This window comes from Bufo bufo, chromosome 5, assembly GCF_905171765.1.
Source record: "Bufo bufo chromosome 5, aBufBuf1.1, whole genome shotgun sequence".
NCBI classification, from domain to species: domain Eukaryota; kingdom Metazoa; phylum Chordata; class Amphibia; order Anura; family Bufonidae; genus Bufo; species Bufo bufo.
In genome coordinates this window covers 350,430,787-350,454,438 of record NC_053393.1, presented here as the reverse complement: position 1 = coordinate 350,454,438, position 23,652 = coordinate 350,430,787, and the positions used below count along the sequence as shown (strand labels likewise).

At 43.1% G+C, this 23,652-nt stretch overlaps 1 protein-coding gene across 3 annotated transcripts in view; it reads left to right on the top strand.

Moving 5' to 3' along the window:
- RETREG1 (reticulophagy regulator 1) overlaps positions 1-23,652 on the top strand; it is a 116,961-nt gene that overhangs the window by 46,492 nt on the left and 46,817 nt on the right. The window contains exon 1 of one of the 3 annotated variants that reach the window (XM_040434263.1): positions 20,980-21,133. The exons of the other annotated variants lie outside the window; for them this stretch is intronic. Coding sequence (XP_040290197.1) covers positions 21,099-21,133 — 35 coding nt within the window. The 5' untranslated portion in view covers positions 20,980-21,098. Of the gene's footprint in view, positions 1-20,979; positions 21,134-23,652 lie in introns of those variants that run through there. 3 annotated transcript variants of the gene reach the window in all.

Genomic DNA, 23,652 nt, shown 5'->3' with positions numbered 1-23,652 from the left:
GGATTTAAGTGGCTATATTCACTTATATTTCTTTACATCTGGAATATTGGTTACAACAAACTGGTAGAGCAACTCTGTTCATATGAGCTAAAGCCTCAGAGGCGAATCTGAAAAAGAATAACGGCAACAGAGTCAGCCACTGGTACTTCAGCAGAGGAAGGCACTTTACTTCAGACAGATTTTTACATAACATCTGTGACACAGTGAGGGGTTTTGTCTGGGAAGGCAGGTATATTCCTCCCAACATGTGCGGCTGGGCTGGTTTCCAGCCAGGTGAGGTCAGATACCAGACCAGTGTTTAAGTGCCGGTCTGGGTTTTGGCAGCACCTGGCTGTCCTTAAATAGGCAGCTGGGCTCAGCAGCTGATTCTCTGGGGAAAATAAATAAATAGACATATTAGGTATCGCCACGTGCGTATCGACCGGCTCTATAAACATATCACATGACCTAACCCCTCAGATGAACACCGTAAAAAATAAAAAATACAAACTGTGCTAAATAAACCATTTTTTGGTCACCTTACATCACAAAAAGTACAACAGCAAGCGATCAAAAAGGCGTACGCCCAACAAAATAGTACCAATCTAACCGTCACCTCATCCCGCAAAAAATGAGCCCCTACCTGAGACAATCGCCCAAAAAAAAAAAAAATATGGCTCAGAATATGGAGACACTGAAACATAATTTTTTTTGTTTTTAAAAAAGCTGTTATTGTGTAAAACTTACATAAATAAAAAAAAAGTATATATATTTGGTATCGCCGCGTCCGTATCGACCGGCTCTATAAAAATATCACATGACCTAACCCCTCAGATGAACACCATAAAAAAAAAAACTGTGCTAAATAAACCATTTTTTGTCACCTTACATCACAAAAAGTGTAATAGCAAGCGATCAAAAAGTCATATGCAAAAGTCATTTGCAATCAAACCGTCATCTTATCCCGCAAAAAATTTGACCCTACCTAAGATAATTGCCCAAAAACTGAAAAAACTATGGCTCTCAGACTATGGAGACACTAAAACATGTTTTTTTTTGTTTAAAAAATGAAATCATTGTGTAAAACTTACATAAATAAAAAAATTGTATACATATTAGGTATCGCCGCGTCCGTGACAACCTGCTCTATAAAAATACCACATGATCTAACCTGTCAGATGAATGTTGTAAATAACAAAAAAAAAAGTGCCAAAACAGCTATTTCTTGTTACCTTGCCTTACAAAAAGTGTAATATAGAGCAACCAAAAATCATATGTACCCTAAACTAGTACCAACAAAACTTCCACCCTATCCCGTAGTTTCTAAAATGGGGTCACTTTTTTGGTGGGAGGAGCATATACATGACGAAGTGAGTGACCGGCCAGCCTGCCTGCTGGTACGGGAGTTTCATAGTAAGTACTACTTGGATTGCGCTACCGCAGAGGATTGCTATTCTTTACATATGGATTGCCTACACTTTACATATGGATTGCCTACACTTTACATATGGATTACCTACACTTTACATATGAATACTGCTGTGTGGGGGGCCCAGTGTAATAGAGTACAGTGACTGCACTGGGCCCCGCCGCGATTTCAACACCAGTTGCCGGCCTCCACCCACTGTATTCGGGGTCACTATTTACACAGGGACACTGTTATGGGGGGGGGGGGATCTGTGGATGCTATATATGTGTCATCCACAGATCCCCCATAGCAGTGTCATCCACAGATCCCCCCATAACAGTGTCATCCACAGATCCCCACCATAACAGTGTCATCCATAGATCCCCCTCCATAACAGTGTCATTAACAGATGCCCCCATACAGTGCCATCCACAGATCCCCATAACAGTGCTATCCACAGATCCCCCATAACAGTGCATCATCCACAGATCCCCCATAATAGTGTCATCCACAGACCACCATTAGTTCAAAACCCACCAAAAGCACACCTTTTGGTTCAAACATTTTTTTCTTCTTATTTTCCTCCTCAAAAACCTAGGTGCGTCTTATAGGGCATATTTTTTTAAGCTGTCTAATCAACAGGTGACACCTGGGACCACCACCAATTAACTATTTGTAGAGGCATCACTCCATGTAAGAGACCATTCCTGTTGCTTACACTGCACTTCGTCTTGGAAGTGCAGTTTAATAACAAGTGCTCTCTCCATTCACTTGAAAGGAGTGAGTACTTGTAATTACACTACGGCGCCGCTCCACAGGAGACAATGCCTAGTGAAAAGACAAGGAAGATGCGTTCACATGGAGAGCCGCCTCCTCGTTAAACAGCTGATCGACAAGGATGCCAGGTGTTGGACTCTGCCAATCAGATATTTATGACCTATCCTGAGGATAGGTCATCAATATAAAACCCCTGCAAAATCCTTTAAGTTTATTGTCAACTGAAAGTCCTTTTCCATGTCAGTGTTACCCAGTGTTTTACCATTTAGTATGTACGGGTGACTTGCATTATTCCTTTCCATGTGCATAACCTTACATTTGTCATTGTTAAACCTCATCTGCCACTTCTCTGCGTTAGCCTCCAATCTATTCATATCCATCTGTAGCAGTATACTGTTCTCTTCTGTGTTAATTACTTCACACAATTTAGTATTGTCAGCAAAAATTTATATTTTACTGTGCAACCCCTCTACAAGATAATGAATAAATATATTGAATAGAATAGGGCCAATACCGACCCAGGTGGAGTATGAATCGTTAATAACCTGTTAGGCCTGGACCTTCTGCCTTACCTCCTGCTTTCTCATCTGTCATATCCCCAGCATCTCCTGCCTCGCTGCCCACTACTGTCTCCGCCAGATGGGGCAGGCGAGTGCCTTCATGATCCATCCCATGCTGGCGTCCCATAGGGATGCTCGCCCACCACTTCCTGTCATTTATGCTTCCAGGGTAATGTGCTTCCTGCCTGCCAGCGGGGTTACGAGTTTAAATTGCAGATTCTCCTAGGAAGTTGCCTGAGCATTGAGTTACTAACAGTAATAGCAAAGGTCTTATGTTCTGTTCTGATCTCCTGTGTTTGACCCAGCTTGTTTGACTATTCTATTCGCCTGCCATCTACTGGACCTGTCTGACCCTGAGCCTGTCTGATCATCTGTACCATGCTACTATCTGATACCGGCTTCTGACCTCTGACTTGTCTCTGACTATGCTTCAGCTTCTGCAGACATAAACAATATGAAGAAAGTTCCAGCACTTGTAAATCGCTTCGTTGCTTCGTCTTTTATTTCATCATATGCTGCCTTGACTCCAGTCTTATCTGCAATACCACTTCTCACCACTGTGTTTGCTATTGGACTTAGTTCACACTAACTGTGGTTCTAACTGCAACTTGAGCTATTGGAGCGTTACCTGTTATCTGACTCGGTGACTCAGCTGTCAACCATATTAGCTAATCCTGTAGGTAGTGGTTCAGTTTCTCTCTTGCTGCGTTCTGTTCTGTCTCCTGTGAGAGTGCTGAATAACACCCTAGGGGTTAGTGGCTGCCATCCCTTGGTTGACACAGAGAATCCACAATATCTCTGGTTTTAGCAGCGGGTTCCACCCAGTGGTCGTAACAGTATGCTCAGGCCATGGATTCCGCTGACTTTGGCATTGGCCAAAATCCTATGTGAACTGCAACAGCAGCATATCTAGCAAGTAACATTGTATCCCCAGCATGTGACTGCTCATTTGTATTCCTTGTCTGTAGCTATTCAACCTCCACAGACTCCTATGGTCTCATCGGTTACTACTCCTCTGACTGCTACTACTTCTGGCGCTGGTCCACGTTTGTCTCCACCTCCTCACTACAGTGGAAATTCCAAGTCATGCAGAGGATTCCTGAACCTGTGCACTATCCATTTTGAACTTTTACCTTACCAATTTCCTTCTTAATGTGCTAAAGTGGCATTTATTATTTCCCATCTGGAAGGAGAGGCCTTGGCGTGTGCAAATCCTATCTGGGAGAGAGACAGTCCAATCACTAACAATATTGCTCTTTTTATGAAGAACCTTGTCTCATCTGCTTCCTCAGCTTTTCTGCGCATCCATCAAGGTGCACGCTCTGTTTGATAATATGCCATTGAATTCCATACCTTATCTAAACTGTACTGGAATGAAGATGCTCTTATTGCTACCTTCTGGGAAGGCTTTAATGGCATAATCAATCTTGAGCTTGCAGGAAGAGAGATTCCATCTGCTTTGGATGCCTTAGTGACTCTGGCTACTAGAATCGATATCTGTCTCTCTGAAAGGTCCCGTGAATCCCTTAGTGTGAAGAAGTCTTCTGCTAGAGCACCCAAGGCCTGGGTGGCTCCACCTCTTATGTCTGTTGATCCTGAACCCATGCAGGTGAACCATCTTAGGCTGTGGGTTGAGGAAAGACGGCACTGTCTCTCTGCTGGTCTTTGACTATACTGTGGTGGTTCCGGCCATCGTGTCCACAACTGTCCTAGGAAGTCGGGAAACTCCAGTGCCTATGGTCATTAGGAGAGGTGACCCTAGGTGAACATAACTCCTTTCTAAAAACCTCTGTTCTAGGGGGCGGAGCCTGGCGGCACATGGAGTGAGACGCGCGCCCCAGAAGCTCCTGCCACGATCCTGACATTTTATCTGCCAGGCTGCCGATAGCCCTGTGTCACTTGCCTCACTGTTACATCCAGCAGTGTAGAGGATAGGGGTGCGCAATCCAGCCATAAACATGCCAAAGAAAGGCAAAACGCAGATGAAGCCAGAGCGGGAGGTGCAGGGCCAACATAGCACTGGTGAGGAGGAGGACGGAAGTAAGCCGGCTTCAGCGCGCCAAGACTGGAGAGATTCGCTCCCAGATCCCAGAAAGGTATGCAAGAACGGTGGGGAGACTTAGAACGGGCCCAATCTGCATCAGGGGGCTTCAAATGGGACATGGTATAAAAAAAAAAAACAGTCCAGCAAAATCTGCCTTCCAAAAACCGTATGGCATTCCTTTCCTTCTGCGCCCTGCCGTGTGCCCATACAGCAGTTTACGACGACATATGGGGTGTTTCTGTAAACTACAGAATCAGAGCCATAAATATTGAGTTTTGTTTGGCTGTTAACCCTTGCTTTGTAACTGGAAAAAAATATATTAAAATGAAAAATCTGCCAAAAAAGTGAAATTTTTAAATTGTATCTCTATTTTCCATTAATTCTTGTGGAACACCTATTTTCCATTAACGACGTTTGTAAAATCAGTTTGGAACACCTTGAGGGGTGTAGTTTCTTAGATGGGGTCACTTTTATGGAGTTTCTACTCTAGGGGTGCATCAGGGGGGGCTTCAAATGGGACATGGTGTCAAAAAAAACAGTCCAGCAAAATCTGCCTTCCAAAAACCGTATGGCATTCCTTTCCTTCTGTGCCCTGCTGTGTGCCCGTACAGCAGTTTAAGACCACATATGGGGTGTTTCTGTAAACTACAGAATCAGGGTCATAAATATTGAGTTTTGTTTGGCTGTTAACCCTTGCTTTGTAACTGGAAAAAAAATATTAAAATGGAAAATCTGCCAAAAAAGTGAAATTTTTTAATTGTATCTCTATTTTCCATTAATTCTTGTGGAACACCTAAAGGGTTAACAACGTTTGTAAAATCAGTTTTGAATACCTTGAGGGGTGTAGTTTCTAGAATGGGGTCATTTTTGGGTAGTTTCTATTATGTAAGCCTCACAAAGTGACTTCAGACCTGAACTGGTCCTTAAAATGATCCTAACATGAAGTAGACATATGGGGAATGTAAAGTAATAACTATTTTTGTAGGTTTTACTATGTATTATAGAAGTAGAGAAATTGAAACTTGGAAATTTGCTAATTTTTCCAAATTTTTGGCAAATTTTGTATTTTTTTTATAAATAAAAATTATAATTTTTTTACTCAATTTTACCACTGTCATGAAGTACAATATGTGACGAAAAAAACAATCTCAGAATGGCCTGGATAAGTCAAAGCGTTTTAAAGTTATCACCACTTAAATTGACATTGGTCAGATTTGCAAAAAATGGCCTGGTCCTTAAGGTGAAATAAGGCTGTGTCCTTAAGGAGTTAAAGAATGTTCCCAGAGTTCCAGTTGAGAACCAGATTGTGTAAACGGAGCAAAGACAGTCCCAGAAGAAGTGGACAGGTAGACACAGGGAGAACATACTGGTAAATTATTTCAGATTGGGACGCGCCCACCTGAAGCTACAAGGGCTCTGCGATGTATTTGCTCCCCTATGGTCCCTAGGCTTGGAAGTCCCGCCTTCCAAGTAGAGGTACGGACTTAAAGAGGACCTTTCACCCATTATGACAATGTGAACTAAGTATACATACATGGAGAGCGGCGCCCGGGGATCTCACTGCACTTACTATTATCCCGGGGCGCCGCTCCGTTCTCCCGTTAAGCCCTCCGGTATTTTCGCTCACTAAGTTATAGTAGGCGGAGATTTCAGTCACTAAGTTATGGTAGGCGGAGTCAGCCCAATCGCAGCGCAGAGCTCACAGCCTGGGAGGTTCTTTTCTCCCAGGCTGTGAGCTCTGCAATACGATTGGCCAGCGCTACAGCAGAACAAGGGCAGACTCCGCCTACCATAACTTTGTGAACGAAGATACCGGAGGGCCCAGCGGGAGAACGGAGCGGCGCCCGGGGATAATAGTAAGTGCAGTGAGATCCCCGGGCGCCGCTCTCCATGTCTGTATACTTAGTTCACATTGTCATAATGGCTGAAAGGTCCTCTTTAATGTCCCTTAGTACCACAATGCAGACAGAGGTTACTGGAGCATCTGCACTGATGCTCCTCTTCAGACAACTTGAGGCTATCCACTTGCATGGACTGGAGTAGAAGTATAAGGAATCAGAGGTCTCTGGAATGTTGGCGCCAACTGAAAAGATTTTCGCTCACAAACTACTTTTGTGGCATGTTCTTGGAATCGGAGATCAGTGCAGGTAGCGAGGGAGATGAAACATGCCAGGGTAGTCGGGATATCATGACCTACCAGTTCATCCTTTATACGATCTAAGGCTAGGGCTACACGACGACATGTGTCGCGCGACACATAGGGTATAACTACACTGCAACATGTGTTGCGCGACATTGATGTCACGCAGCAATTTTTATAATGATAGTTTATGTTGTCGCACTGCGACTCGACAGTCGCATAAAAATCCATCTTGTCGCAGACGCAGCATGACACCATAGACTATTATTATAAAAATTGTCGCGCGACAAATGTCGTCGTGTAGCCCTAGCCTAACAGGCCTTCCCAGAACGCATTCACAAGAGCTTCATTGTTCCAGGTAAACTCAGAGGAAAGAATGTGAATCATAATGTGGTTCTGCTGGACAGCAACACAGAGCAAGGAGAGAAATAGTGTAACCCCTGCAGTGCTGAACCTAAGGAGAGATACACTGAACTAAACTCCTGTTCACACATACATACCAGACAGACAGGCACATATCAAGTGGAGCAGGCGTAAGGGTAACAATGACATCCATTACCTGCAATATAGGCTTAGGAACCCTAATATTTTTTTTGCACTAGCGGCTTGGCTTACATTTACAACAGAGCAATGCTACATGAATTTTAAAAGTCCTAATTAATCCTGAAGGACCCTAATGTCCTAATTTGGAGAGCAAAATTGCATCGTTCCTGCTGTCAGAAATACAGAAACCCATGACAGTAAACTCTAGTTCCTAAACTACCCTTTTCATCCCTCCCATATACAGTACACAGTGCCTTACAAAAGTATTCACTTCCTTGGCGTTTTTTCAGTGTTTTTTTCATTAAAACCTGCAAATAAAATGGATTTGAGATTTTATGTAATGGGCCTGGCAATATATTCCAAATTGTAAAAATGGAATTAAACCCCAAATTTTTTTTTTTTGATAAATCAAAACTGAAAACTTGTGAGTCCATATATTTTCACCCCATTTGCTATTAAACTCCTGAATAAAGTCTAATTCAACCAATTAACTTCAGAAGACAGATAATTAGTTGAATGTGTGCAGGTGTCATGTGATCTGTCACATGATGAGCATATACTGTATGTATGTATAGATACACCTGTTCTGAAAGGCCTCTCAGTCTACACTACTAAGCAAGCAGCATGAAGACCAAAAAGGTCTCCAGAGACAAAGTCATGGAGAAGTACAGATCAGGGTTGGGTTATAAAAAATTTCTCCCAAACTTTGGGAACATGCCACGGAGCACCATTAAATCCATTATAATAAGGAAAAATATGGCATAACTACAGATATAACAAGAGAAGACTGCATGTGTCAGACTCCCAAACACATGGAAGAAGCATCTTCAGATGGGACTAAAATGTAACTTTTTGACCATCATGGGAAACACTATTTGTGGTACAAACTCCAACACTTCCCATCACCCCAAGAAGTGAAGCATGGTGAAAAGCATCCTCACAGCATAATGCTGCCTCCACCATACTGTGGTTTTTTTTCATTGCCAGGGACTGGAAGAGTGGACAGAATTGAAGGAAAAATGGATGGCAATAAATACAGGGCAATTCTTGAGGAAAATCGGCTTCAGTCTAACAAGATTTGAGACTGGACCAGTGATTCACCTTCAACAATGACAGTAAACATGCCGCTAAAGCTACACTGAAGTGGTTTAAGAAGAAATATTCAGATGTCTTGGAATGGCCAAGTCACAGCGCAGACCTTAATCCAAAGGAGAATGTGTGGCATGACTTGAAGACTACTGTACAGCAATGCAGCCCATCAAACTTGATGACGTTGGAGCAGTTTAGCTTGGAAGAATCACATAATTATCATAATCAAAATTATTGTTTGTGTCCAGTATAACAAATATTTTGTACCTTCAAAGTGGTAGACATGTTGTGTAAATCAATTGGTACACATCCTCCGAAATGTAATGCAATAAAACAGGAAAACCACCAAAGGGAAGGGGTGGTAATGAATACTCTCACATGGCACTGTATATTATTTAGCAGGTGCAGAAGTAAAAGCTGTGTTGCACTTGTTCTATGTCACTAGCCTGGCTCTACATTTCCAGTGGTCATCCACCTACCAGCAATGTCCAGGTAGATGGAGAAAGATCATAGCCAGCAGCTACTACAGAAGGTGAAAACCAAGTTCTAGTTCTTTTATGGTACTGAAGTGTGAGAAGTATGAAAGATCTTGCTCAGAGTATAAAAGATTTTCCTCCTATATTCCGTTCAGTTATTTCAATGTATATACAGTTGCAAGAAAAGGTATGTGAACCCTTTGGAATGATATGGATTTCTGCACAAATTGGTCATACAATGTGATCTGATCTTCATCTAAGTCACAACAATAGACAATCACAGTCTGCTTAAACTAATAACACACAAAGAATTAAATGTTACCATGTTTTTATTGAACAGACCATGTAAACATTCACAGTGCAGGTGGAAAAAGTATGTGAATCCCTAGACTAATGACATCTCCAAAAGCTAATTGGACTGAGGTGTCAGCCAACTGGAGCCCAATCGATGAGATTGGAGGTGTTGGTTACAGCTGCCCTGCCGTATAAAAAACACACACCAGTTCTGGGTTTGCTTTTCACAAGAAGCATTGCCTGATTTAAATGATGCTGTCACGGCCACGGTTATGGCCGTGACTCCTTGGGAGCCGCATACTGTTGCCCGCGGTTTTGGGTTGTAGAGTCAACCGCAGCTTGAGGCATAATGTAGTTGGCCTCAGGTGCGGTTGCCGCGGACAACAGCTATGTGTGCGGTTCCCTTGGAGTTATGTGCACGTTTGTAGCACTTTTGTATGTCTGTGTGCACTTTGTTTATGTTTGGTGTGCACTGACATTTTCCCTGCACTGTGGCTGTCCGTGGCAACGTTTGGTTGTATGATGTACATGTGGTGGCAGTGTCCCGGCCTTCGGGCTGACTCCCAGGACACGCTTGCCACCCATGTCGTTGCCTGCGGCAACAGCCACAGTGTGTTTATTGTTTGGACACTTCCCCTTTAAGTTATGTTTTCCCTTCTGTGGTTTTGGAAGGGTTAACTCCCTTTCAGTGTGTGTGAGTCACGGGGCGTGTCTGATTGTTGGGTGTGGCCTCTTGGCCCTATATAGCCTCAGTTGTAGGCTGTAGACATCCTCCTGGTTACTTACCAACTGCCAGTGGGGGCCAACCTTCTGGTCATAAGCAAATACAGGGAGTGCAGAATTATTAGGCAAGTTGTATTTTTGAGGATTAATTTTATTATTGAACAACAACCATGTTCTCAATGAACCCAAAAAACTCATTAATATCAAAGCTGAATATTTTTGGAAGTAGTTTTTAGTTTGTTTTTAGTTTTAGCTATTTTAGGGGGATATCTGTGTGTGCAGGTGACTATTACTGTGCATAATTATTAGGCAACATAACAAAAAACAAATATATAGCCATTTCAATTATTTATTTTTACCAGTGAAACCAATATAACATCTCAACATTCACAAATATACATTTCTGACATTCAAAAACAAAACAAAAACAAATCAGTGACCAATATAGCCAGCTTTCTTTGCAAGGACACTCAAAAGCCTGCCATCCATGGATTCTGTCAGTGTTTTGATCTGTTCACCATCAACATTGCGTGCAGCAGCAACCACAGCCTCCCAGACACTGTTCAGAGAGGTGTACTGTTTTCCCTCCTTGTAAATCTCACATTTGATGATGGACCACAGGTTCTCAATGGGGTTCAGATCAGGTGAACAAGGAAGCCATGTCATTAGATTTTCTTCTTTTATACCCTTTCTTGCCAGCCACGCTGTGGAGTACTTGGACGCGTGTGATGGAGCATTGTCCTGCATGAAAATCATGTTTTTCTTGAAGGATGCAGACTTCTTCCTGTACCACTGCTTGAAGAAGGTGTCTTCCAGAAACTGGCAGTAGGACTGGGAGTTGAGCTTGACTCCATCCTCAACCCGAAAAGGCCCCATAAGCTCATCTTTGATGATACCAGCCCAAACCAGTACTCCACCTCCACCTTGCTGGCGTCTGAGTCGGACTGGAGCTCTCTGCCCTTTACCAATACAGCCACGGGCCCATCCATCTGGCCCATCAAGACTCACTCTCATTTCATCAGTCCATAAAACCTTAGAAAAATCAGTCTTGAGATATTTCTTGGCCCAGTCTTGACGTTTCAGCTTGTGTGTCTTGTTCAGTGGTGGTCGTCTTTCAGCCTTTCTTACCTTGGCCATGTCTCTGAGTATTGCACACCTTGTGCTTTTGGGCACTCCAGTGATGTTGCAGCTCTGAAATATGGCCAAACTGGTGGCAAGTGGCATCTTGGCAGCTGCACGCTTGACTTTTCTCAGTTCATGGGCAGTTACTTTGCGCCTTGGTTTTTCCACACGCTTCTTGCGACCCTGTTGACTATTTTGAATGAAACGCTTGATTGTTCGATGATTACGCTTCAGAAGCATTGCAATTTTAAGAGTGCTGCATCCCTCTGCAAGATATCTCACTATTTTTGACTTTTCTGAGCCTGTCAAGTCCTTCTTTTGACCCATTTTGCCAAAGGAAAGGAAGTTGCCTAATAATTATGCACACCTAATATAGGGTGTTGATGTCATTAGACCACACCCCTTCTCATTACAGAGATGCACATCACCTAATATGCTTAATTGGTAGTAGGCTTTCGAGCCTATACAGCTTGGAGTAAGACAACATGCATAAAGAGGATGATGTGGTCAAAATACTAATTTGCCTAATAATTCTGCACGCAGTGTATATATGTCCTTTGGTGTCTGGGAGATGTGTTTGGTTTTATGTTGTTTTATTGCACCTGTGGTCCTGGGTTCCCGTGTGTTGTGTGTTTGTGTGCTGAGTCCTGCTGTCTGTGGGCAGTACATCCACATGGGTTCCAGGCTTGGTTGTCTGTGGTAGGTCTCTGCTATGTTTGTGGCAAGTACCTGCCATTGCCACAGGTTGCATTTGTTTCCCCTTGCTTGCAGCTTGGCCAGTGAGACTCCTGTTCCTCCGTATCCAGAAGGAACAGGATGTCTTACTCTGACTCCTAGCCTAGGGACCGGCGGAGGGCGAGTAGGGATCCGAGGTTCCTGCGCATGGGTCCTCCTACCTTCAAGGTCGGCCCATGCAGGTAGGAGTTAGGGTCAGGTTAGGGATGCTGTAGGAGGTGACCTGCTCCCTAATCCTGTTTGTCCTGGTCAAGCAGCGACCATCTTCCTTCCGGCACACGGCTGAGGGTTTCCCCCATCCTCAGCCGTGACAGATGCCTCGCACAAAAGAGCTCTCAGAAGACCTACGATTAAGAATTGTTGACATGCATGAAGCTGGAAAGGGTTATAAAAGTATCTCCAAAAGCCTTGCTGTTCATCAGTCCACGGTAAGACAAATTGTCTATAAATGGAGAAAGTTCAGCACTGCTGCTACTCTCCATAGGAGTGGCTGTCCTGTAAAGATGACTGCAAGAGCACAGCGCAGACTGCTCAATGAGGTGAAGAAGAATCCTAGAGTGTCAGCTAAAGACTTACAAAAGTCTCTGGCATATGCTAACATCCCTGTTAGCGAATCTACGATACGTAAAACACTAAACAAGAATGGATTTCATGGGAGGATACCACAGAGGAAGCCACTGCTGTCCAAAAAAAACATTGCTGCACGTTTACAGTTTGCACAAGAGCACCTGGATGTTCCACAGCAGTACTGGCAAAATATTCTGTGGACAGATGAAACCAAAGTTGAGTTGTTTGGAAGAAACACACAACACTATGTGTGGAGAAAAAGAGGCACAGCACACCAACATCAAAACCTCATCCCAACTGTGAAGTATGGTGGTGGGGGCATCATGATTTGGGGCTGCTTTGCTGCGTCAGGGCCTGGACGGATTGCTATCATCGAAGGAAAAATGAATTCCCAAGTTTATCAAGACATTTTGCAGGAGAACTTAAGGCCATCTGTCCACCAGTTGAAGCTAAACGGAAGATGGGTGTTGCAACAGGACAACGACCCAAAGCATAGAAGTAAATCAACAACAGAATGGCTTAAACAGAAGAAAATACACCTTCTGGAGTGGCCCAGTCAGAGTCCTGACCTCAACCCGATTGAGATGCTGTGGCATGACCTCAAGAAAGCGATTCACACCAGACATTCCAAGAATATTGCTGAACTGAAACCGTTCTGTAAAGAGGAATGGTCAAGAATTACTCCTGACCGTTGTGCACGTCTGATCTGCAATTACAGGAAACGTTTGGTTGAAGTTATTGCTGCCAAAGGAGGTTCAACCAGTTATTAAATCCAAGGGTTCACATACTTTTTCCACCTACACTGTGAATCTTTACATGGTGTGTTCAATAAAAACATGGTAACATTAAATTCTTTGTGTGTTATTAATTTAAGCAGACTGTGATTGTCTATTGTTGTGACTTACATGAAGATTAGATCACATTTTATGACCAATTTGTGCAGTAATCCATATCATTCCAAAGGGTTCACATACTTTTTATTGCAACTGTACATAGTAACATAGGGGGTCATTTAGGGTACTTTCACACTTGCGTCGACGGAACTGCCTGCCGGATCCGGAAAGCCATGTGCAAACGGATAGCATTTGTAGGCGGATCAGTCTAACAAATGCATTGAAACACCGGATCTGTCTCTTCGGTGTCATCTGGAAAAACTGATCCGGTATTTATTTTTTTTTTGCATTTTTAAAGGTCTGCGCATGCGCAGACCGTAAACCCGGGTCCGTTTTGCCGGAACACTTGGTGGCATTAATGCATTTCAATGGAAAATAGTGCCGGTGCAAGTGTTCTGAAATTTTAGACTGAGAAAATACCATAAGAGTGACTGAACTGAAGACATCCTGTTGCATACTGAACGGAATGCTCTCCATTCAGAATGCATTAGGATAAAACTGATTCGTTTTTTCCGGTATTGAGCCCCTGTGACATCTTCCTGGCGCAGATTGCAGCACAAATCTGCGACTTCCCCGCTTACGCCAGGTCTATAATAGTGGGCGTGGCGTGGCCTGGCAGGCCTATCTCATTCATCGCTTTGTATGTATGTTTTAGACGTAGAAAAGGCGTAGAGGCTGGCTCACATTTAGACCAGCGCTGGATACGTCAAAGTTATGTAGAGGCCGGCACCTTTATATAACTTCGCCAGATCCACCACCAGTTTCAGGGGCTCATTACAATCGGCGTCTAATAACCCCATAGTTTGTAAGGCTGAAAATAGACATCCGTCCACCCAGTTCAGCCTGTTATCCTACCAGTTGATCCAGAGGAAGGCAAAAAACTCCTATGAGGTAAGAGCCAATTTTCCTCATTTTGGAAGGGAAGGGGGGTTAAATTCTTTCCCATCTCCAATAGGGAACTCCAATAAGGCAATCAGAATATATCCCAGGATCAATTACACTTCTCCAGAAATCTAATAATTATAACCTGTAATATTATTACACTCCAGAAATACATTCCATAGTCTCACTGCTCTTACCGTAAAGAATACTTTTCTATGTTTGTGTACAAACCTTCTTTCCTCCAGATGCAGAGGATGTCCCCTTGTCACAGTCAAGGAGGTCCTGGGGATAAATAGATGATGGGAGAGATCTCTGTACTGACCCCTGATATATTTATACATAGTAATTAGATCTCCCCTCAGTAACCTTTTTCTAAACAGAAGTAACCCTAATGTTGATAATCTATCAGGGTACTGTAGTCCACCCATTCCAGTTATTACTTTAGTTGCCCTCCTCTGAACCATCTCCAGCTTTGCTATGTCTGCCTTGTTCACAAGAGCCCTGAACTGTACACAGTACTCCATGTGTGGTCTGACTAGTGATTTGTAAAGTGGCAGAATGATGTTCTCATCTCATAAATCCATGCCTTTTAGATCCATAATCTTATTGACCTTGGCAGCAGCTGCCGGACACTGGTTTCTATAGTTAGGTTTGCTGTCCACTAAAATTCCAGTTTACCCAGTGTTTTACCATTTAGTATGTACGGGTGACTTGCATTATTATTTCCCATGTGCATAACCTTACATTTGTCAGTGTTAAACTTCATCTGCCACTTATCTGCCCAAGCCTCCAATCTATCCAGATCCATCTGTAGTAGTATACTGTCCTCTTCAGTGTTAATTACTTTACACAGTTTAGTGTCATCTGCAAAAATTTCTATTTTACTATGCAACCCTTCTACAAGATCATTAATAACAACATTGAAGATAATAGGGCTCAATACTGACCCCTAAGGTACTTCACTAGTGACAGTGACCCAATCTGAGTGTGTACCGTTAATAGTCACCCTCTGTTTTCTATCATTGAGCCAGTTACTTACCCACATACAGACGTTTTCTCCCAGTCCAAGCATTCTCATTTTATATACTAACGTTTTATGTGGTACAGTGTCAAATGCTTTGGAGAAGTCCAGATATACGACATCCATTGACTCATCCTGGTAAAGTCTAGAACTTACCTCCTCATAGAAACTGATTAAATTAGTTGACCGATCCCTCATGAAACCATGCTGATATGGCATTATTCGCTTATTTTCATTGGGGTACTCCAAGATAGCATTCAAACAGTTTACCCACGACAAATGTTAAACTTACCGGCCTATTGTTTCCAGGTTTGGTTTTTAACCCCTTTTTGAATATTAGCACCACATTTGCTAAGTGCCATTACTGGTACATTCTGAATTTTATCTGACAATTTATTTTCCTCACTGAATACAGTGGGAAAAAAATATTTAATAGCTTTGCTTTCTCCTCATTGCTTTCTGCAACTCCCCCCTCATTACTCTATAAAGGGCCAATACCTTTGGATTTACAGTTTTTACTATTTATATAATGGAATTTTAGGGTTAGTTTTACTCTCTTTGGCAATTAATCTCTCTGTCTCCAGTTTGGCTGCTTTTATTTGTCTTTTACATATTCAAATTTTTCTGCTTAGTTTTTCAGTGCTTCCTCACTAACCTCCTGTTTTAGTGATTTAAATGCTTTCTCTTTGTCCTTTATTGCTTCCTTTTCATTTCTATTTATCCTTTTTTTTTTTTCTTGTTCCTTACTTTTTATTCCCATAAGATATGTACCTCTCACAATTAGAGTTTAGGATGCTTTTAAAAATATCCCATGGAATGTGGAGAGATAGGAGTGGATGATATACATATATTATGGACATGTGTAAAAATTCAAGATTATTGGGTAAAGATTATTGAAAAAATAGAGGAATACCATCAGTTTATAGTGCCTAGGCATTTCGAGGAATGTATTCTAGGGGTGATGGATGGAGTGGAGGCCCCCCAAACATAGAGAGTTAGCAATTAAACTACTGTTTCAAGCTAGGAAATGCATAGTTGGACATTGGGGGGGGGGGGAGTGTTGTTCCTACAGTTAAACAATGGGAGAACCTCACTAGGGTGTCGTTGGTTAGAGAGTTATTCCATTTAGTGGGGATTAAGAAAAAACACAGATTTGCCAGGTTATAGCAGAAATTGTTAAATAAAAATTGAGGGCCGGTGGGGGGGGGATTGGGCCCTTGAGGGGGGGGGGAGAGAGAGGGGAAAAAAATTATAATTTTATTTGTTTTGTTTTTTTGAGCAACTGATATGTTAGGGGTGGAGGGATGGGGAAATACATGTATTGAAAGAATAAGATGATTGTTGAATAACTATGTAAAATTTGGAAAAACATAATAAAGATTTATTATTATTTTTTAAATATCCCATGTTGTGGCTGCATTTTTATTTTTGAGGGCATTATCCCAGTTAGTGAAACCAATGGCCTCTCTAAGCTGGTCAAATTTAGCTTTTTGGAAGTTCTGTATTTTTGTGCCTCCCTGAAGAAACAGTCTTTTGAATTACAAGGTTATTATTTTATGGTCACTAATTCCCAGGTGTTCACTAAACTGCACATCTGTTGTAGGTCTATTGCTTAGTACTAAATCCATATGGGCGTCCCTCTAGTCGGATCCTGAACTAGTTGGGCAAGATAATTGTCTTTGGTTATTGCCAAGAACCTGTTTCCTTTATGAGATCTACAGGTTTCAGTTTACCAGTCTATAGTTGGGTAGTTGAAGTCACTCAGAATAATGACCACATTATGATTTGCCGCCTCATCTATCTCCTTTAGTAATATATGTTCTGTGGACTCTGGTATATTTTGTGGTTTATAACTCCTATTAGTAATTTATTGTTGTTTTTAGCTCCATGTATCTCTACCCACAATGACTCCACATGTTCATGTCCCTCACTTATATCTTCTCGGACTGTGGGCTTTAGACAGGACTTTACATAAAGGCAAACCCCTCCCCCTCTCCGGTTTTGACGATCCTTTCTAAACAGACTGTAACCTTGTACATTAACTGCCCAGTCATAGCTATCATCCAGCCATGTCTCAGTTATTCCCCATATGTCATAGTCCTCCTCACACATTACTAATTCCAGTCAGGCTTCTGGTATTCGTGTACATACAACTGAGAGGTTTTTGTATATTTCTTACACCTCACCCTACCTTGTTAACTGTTCTAGTCCCCCCCTTTTATCCACCCCCAGTTCCCATACCTCACCCCAGGTCACTGTCTGCAATATCTTCCCCTCCTATAATGTAATTACCCTCCCCATTCCCTAGTTTAAACACTCCTCCAACCTTCTAGACATCTCCCCCAAAACAGCTGCACCTTCCCCATGGAGGTGCAGCTCATCCATACAATAGAGCCTGTAGCTGACAGAGAAATTAGCCCAGTTCTCCAGGAACCCAAGCCCCGCCTTCCTACACCAGTTCTTGAGACACTTGTTTACCTCCTTAATCTCCTACCGTCTTGACTTGTAGTACCGATAGTATATCAGAGAATACTACCTTTGAGGTCCTTGCCCTAAGCTTGCAACCTAAGTCCCTGAAATTATTTTAAAGGATTCTCCATCTACCTCTAACTTTGTCATTGGTTCCAATGTGGACCAGGACAGCCCCTCCCAGTAATCCATCAACCCATTCTGCAATATATCAAACTGGAGCACCAGGAAGACAACACACCGTTCAATGGTCTTTGTGACAGATTTCCCTATCTGTACCCCTAATAATGGAGTCTCCCTCTACCAGCACCTGTCTGGCCTGCCCTGCTCTCCTGGTTCCCTGCTTACTGGAGCTGACATTCCCCTGACCGGCAGAGGAAGTGTCCGGCTGCAGCAGTGCTCTCCCTGAACTGACATCCCCCTCATCTGCCAACCTTGCAAACTTGTTGGGTGTGTCAGATCAGGGCTAGCCTCCCTGGCACTCTTCCCTCTAGCCTGCTTTCTAAATGTTACCCAGCTACCTACCTCACTTTTCTGATCCTCCATGCTATCACCCTCTCCCGCATCTACCCAATGGATTGCCTGCTGAGTGAGCAGCAAACTATTTTCCATATTGTCAACGCATCTCAGTGTTGAAATTCGGTCACTTAGATACAGGATCTGGGTTTGGAAATGCACAATTTGTTGACATTTTGAACAAAAATTTGCACCCTCATATGGCTGCTCCAGGACTGCACACATTTTATAAGATGTGCAGTAGACTGCCTCGTCAAGAATATACTTGTTAGGGCTCATTAAGACGACCATATAAATGAGTCCACATCCGTTCCACAATTTTACAGCAAGGATGCGGACCCATTTATTTCAATGGGGCCACAAAAGATGGGGACAGCACCAGGGGTCAAGTCCTGGGAAAAAAAAGTGTGGGAACTCACCCAAGATCCACTGCAAACCCCCCCCCCCCCCCCCCGAAAAAAAAAAACTATTTCGCTGAAAAATATATTTCGTCAGTGCCTCTCATCAGCCCCCCCGTCAGTGCCTCTTCATCAGCCTCCCGTCAGTGCCTCTTCATCAGCCCCCCCGTCAGTGCCTCTTCATCAGCCCCCCCATCAGTGCCTCTCCATCAGCCCCCCGTCAGTGCCTCTCCATCAGCCCCCCATCAGTGCCTCTCCATCAGCCCCCCGTCAGTGCCTCTCCATCAGCCCCCTGTCAGTGCCTCTCATCAGCCCCCCCATCAGTGCCTCTCATCAGCCCCCCCATCAGTGCCTCTCATCAGCCCCCCCGTCAGTGCCTCTTCATCAGCCCCCCCATCAGTGCCTCTCCATCAGCCCCCCGTCAGTGCCTCTCCATCAGCCCCCCGTCAGTGCCTCTCCATCAGCCCCCCGTCAGTGCCTCTCATCAGCCCCCCCATCAGTGCCTCTCATCAGCCCCCCCGTCAGTGCCTCTCATCAGATCAGCCCCCCCCCGTCAGTGCCTCTCATCAGATCAGCCCCCCCCATCAGTGCCTCTCATCAGATCAGCCCCCCCGTCAGTGCCTCTCATCAGCCCCCGTCAGTGCCTCTCATCAGATCAGCCCCCCCGGTACCTCTCATCAGATCAGCCCCCCCCCCCCGTCAGTGCCTCTCATCAGCGCCTATAGTATAAATAAAATATGGAAGAAAAAAAAACATTTACACTTACCTCTCCTGCTCCTGGACGCAGACGCTCCTCTTCTACTGCTGTAGGCTGCGCACGGAGTGACGTCACAGAGCGACTCACTCGGCTCCTGTGCGCAGCCCTCACAGCCGACAGCCGAGGACCAGGAAGGCGGCGGTGAGTACAAAGCCTTCACCGCTTCCTCCTGGTCCTTTTGCCCTGAAAGGGAACGGCGTTCCTGCCATGAAAAAAGTGCAGGAACGCCGTTCCCACGCGTTCCCCCTCGACTCGACCCCTGGACAGCACACTGTGTGCTGTCCGCATCCGTTCCATTCTGCGGCCACGCAAAAAAGATGGAGCATGTCTCATTCTTGTCCGCAATTGCCGGTATCCGCAAAACACTTATGGTCATGTGAATGCACCCTAAATGGGGACTACACAAGAGAAAAAGAAATAAAAATACAATGTAATGAAATGATAATCAACTTAATGTAGTCTTTTCCTAATGTCCCTGAACCTAAAGTCACTTAATCTTAAAAGGGTTTCTATCACTTCGTTTCACCTATTTAGCTTTCAGACACTAGCGATCCGCTAGTGTCTGCTTTATCTAACCATCCTAATATAAGAGCTTATTGTCCTGCCGTTTAGCTAAAAAAATAACTTATATAGATATGCAAATGAGCCTCTAGGTGCTATGGGGGCGTCATTAGCACCTAGAGGCTCCGTCTACCTTAACAAACTGCCGCCGCCCAGCGCGTCCCTCCAGCCCGCCCATCTCCAGCTGAAGCGATCCTCTCCGTGCGCGTCTCTGTTCTGCGCATGCGCAGTGAATGTCTGATCGCTTCCCTGCTCAGACATCTCCACTGCGCCTGTTCCTCGGAGCACTATGACGTCATCGGCGCAGGCGCAGTGGAGATGTCTGAGCAGGGAAGCGATCAGATATTCACTGCGCATGCGCCGAATACGAGGAGCATCGCATTCCGGAGGAGATGGGCGGGCTGGAGGGACGCGCTGGGCGGCGGCAGTTTGTTAAGGTAGACGGAGCCCTATAGGTGCTAATGACGCCCCCATAGCACCTAGAGGCTCATTTGCATATCTATATAAGTTATTTTTTTAGCTAAACGGCAGGACAATAAGCTCTTATATTAGGATGGTTAGATAAAGCAGACACTAGCTGATCGCTAGTGTCTGAAAGCTAAATAGGTGAAACGAAGTGATAGAAACCCTTTAAATCACACAATCAATACAAACACACACTTGCTATCAAACACACGCCCGCTCCCAAACTCGGGTTTATAATCTGCTTATATAGGTGCTGCTTCCACACAACTTAAAACCAGACTGCTGATTTTTTTTCCTCTGGATTCATTTTATATCCATTGAGATCTGCATATTAAATGTACTTTGCAGGCAAGTGAGATAGAGACACAGAGTCTGTGCTATGTCTTCTAGCAGGAACTGTCACAATAAGAATATAACAGGGGTGTTGCCTGGTCACGGCTCTGGATAAGAGACCAGCGAGCTGGAGGAGCAGGGCGGCTCATGAGACCTGAGCGTGTGCTCACAGTCAGGCCTATTTATAACAGCCAATCACAGCGCGCCCTCAGATAGCTTCATTCAAGACCAGCGACTCACAGGAGGATTGTAAACACACAGCACCCAGCACCCAGGACGGGCACCCTAGCACTGCCATACCTGGATTATACCTACTGGCACAGGTGGCTTTGAAAAGAAGGCAGAAATGCCTGAAGGAGACGACTTTCAGCTAGATGAAAGGTATTATATTACATGTTACATATAACTGTGTTCTGACCTTTGTGGCCATAGTATTATGGAATTTTCTATCTAGTTAAATGTAAAAAAAGATAGCAGCACAGAATCTCAGAAAATAGAGCCCCCGATGTAAATGAGAAAATCAGCAGCTCTTCAAAAGGCACGTGAAAATATAACTTCTGTATGTCTACATATGGGGGAGCTATAAGCTCTGTGCTCACCTGATTTGTGGAGTGCTGACAATTCTATCTATCATCCCATCCATCACCTATCTATCTATCTATCATCTATCTATCTATCTATCTATCTATCATCTATCTATCTATCTATCTATCATCTATCTATCTATCTATCTAATATCTATCTATCATCTATCTATCTATCTATCTATCATCTATCTATCTATCTATCTAATATCTATCTATCTATCTATCTATCTATCTATCTATCATCTATCTATCTATTATCTATCTATCTATCTATCTATCATCTATCTATCATCTATCTATCTATTATCTATCATCTATCTATCTATCTATCTATCTATCTATCTATCTATTATCTATCTATCATCTATCTATCTATTATCTATCTATCTATCTATCTATTATCTATCTATCTATCATCTATCTATCTATCTATCTATCTATCTATCTATCTATCTATCTATCATCTAGTTATCTATCATCTATCTATCTATCTATCTATATCTATCATCTATCTATCTAATATCTATCTATCATCCCATCCATCTCATATCTATCTACTGTATCTATCTATCTATCTATCTATTATCTATCTATCTATCTATCATCTATCTATCTATCTATCTATCTATCTATCTATCATCTAGTTATCTATCATCTATCTATCTATCTATCTATCTATATCTATCATCTATCTATCTAATATCTATCTATCATCCCATCCATCTCATATCTATCTACTGTATCTATCTATCTATCTATCTATCTATCTATCTATCTATCTATCTAGTATCTATCTATCTATCTATAGCTATATATCTATCTTTCCATCTATGTCTATCTATCTATCATCCCATCCATCACATATCTATCTATCTAGTATGTATGTATCTATTTCTGTCTATCTATATCTATCTACGAGTATGTATATATCTGTCTTTCTATCTTTGTCTATCTCATATCTATTTATGTATATATTTGTCTATATCTATTATCTATCTATATCTATCTATCTATCTCTATCCCATATCTACTGTATCTATCATCTCCTTTTTACACTTGGTGTTCTTCTGTATGCTGTGACAATGAAGCACAGTGTATTTCCCTGTAAGCATTCTTTTAATATCTCCATAATACATGTACAATGTGTCATTCTATATTTTCATACCAAATCTTGCCGTCAGCCTGCATTTGTCTCCTGTCTCCATATAAATGAGAAGCATACAGAGATACTTCATGAACCCTTAGACTTTATATGGGCGCCATATTACAGGTCTATACATTACTGGGTTGGGTGCATGAAGTCTCTTATTTCCAGGGTGCACTGTGCATGTTATTAATCATTTACTGAATAATATATATAAATACTAGCGTTTCTGCTGCTTTTACTAATCCATCATGAGATGAAACCATGTATACACTCTGACCATGGTAACAAGTAGTTAAATGTTAAATGTAACAAGTAGTTAAATGTTTTCCGGCGTCATGCAAGGTTGTAATTATAATACCCATATTATTTAATTATAATACCTGTATTTTTCGCTTTATAAGACGCACCTGATGATAATACGCACCTAGGTTTTTGAGGAGGAAGATAAAAAAAAATTGTTTGAACCAAATGGTGTGCTTTTGGTGGGTTTTGAACTACTCGGGGACTATGGATGACACTGTTATGGGGGGATGTGTGGATGACACACTGTTAGGGGGGATCTGTGGATGACACTGTTATGGGGATCTGTGGATGACACACTGTTATGGGGGGATGTGTGGATGACACACTGTTATGGTGGGGATGTGTGGATGACACACTGTTATGGGGGATCTGTGGATGACACTGTTATGGGGATCTGTGGATGACACTGTTATGGGGGGATGTGTGGATGACACACTGTTATGGGGGATCTGTGGATGACACTGTTATAGGGGATCTGTGGATGACACTGTTATGGGGGGATCTGTGGGTGACACACTGTTATCGGGGATCTGTGGATGACACACTGTTATCGGGGATCTGTGGATGACACACTGTTATCGGGGATCTGTGGATGACACACTGTTATTGGGGATCTGTGGATGACACACTGTTATTGGGGATCTGTGGATGACACTGTTATTGGGGATCTGTGGATGACACTGTTATGGGGGATCTGTGGATGACACTGTTATGGGGGATCTGTGGATGACGCACTGTTATGGGGTATCTGTGGATGACACTGTTATGGGGATCTGTGGATGACACTGTTATGGGGGATCTGTGGATGACACTGTTATGGGGGATCTGTGGATGACGCACTGTTATGGGGTATCTGTGGATGA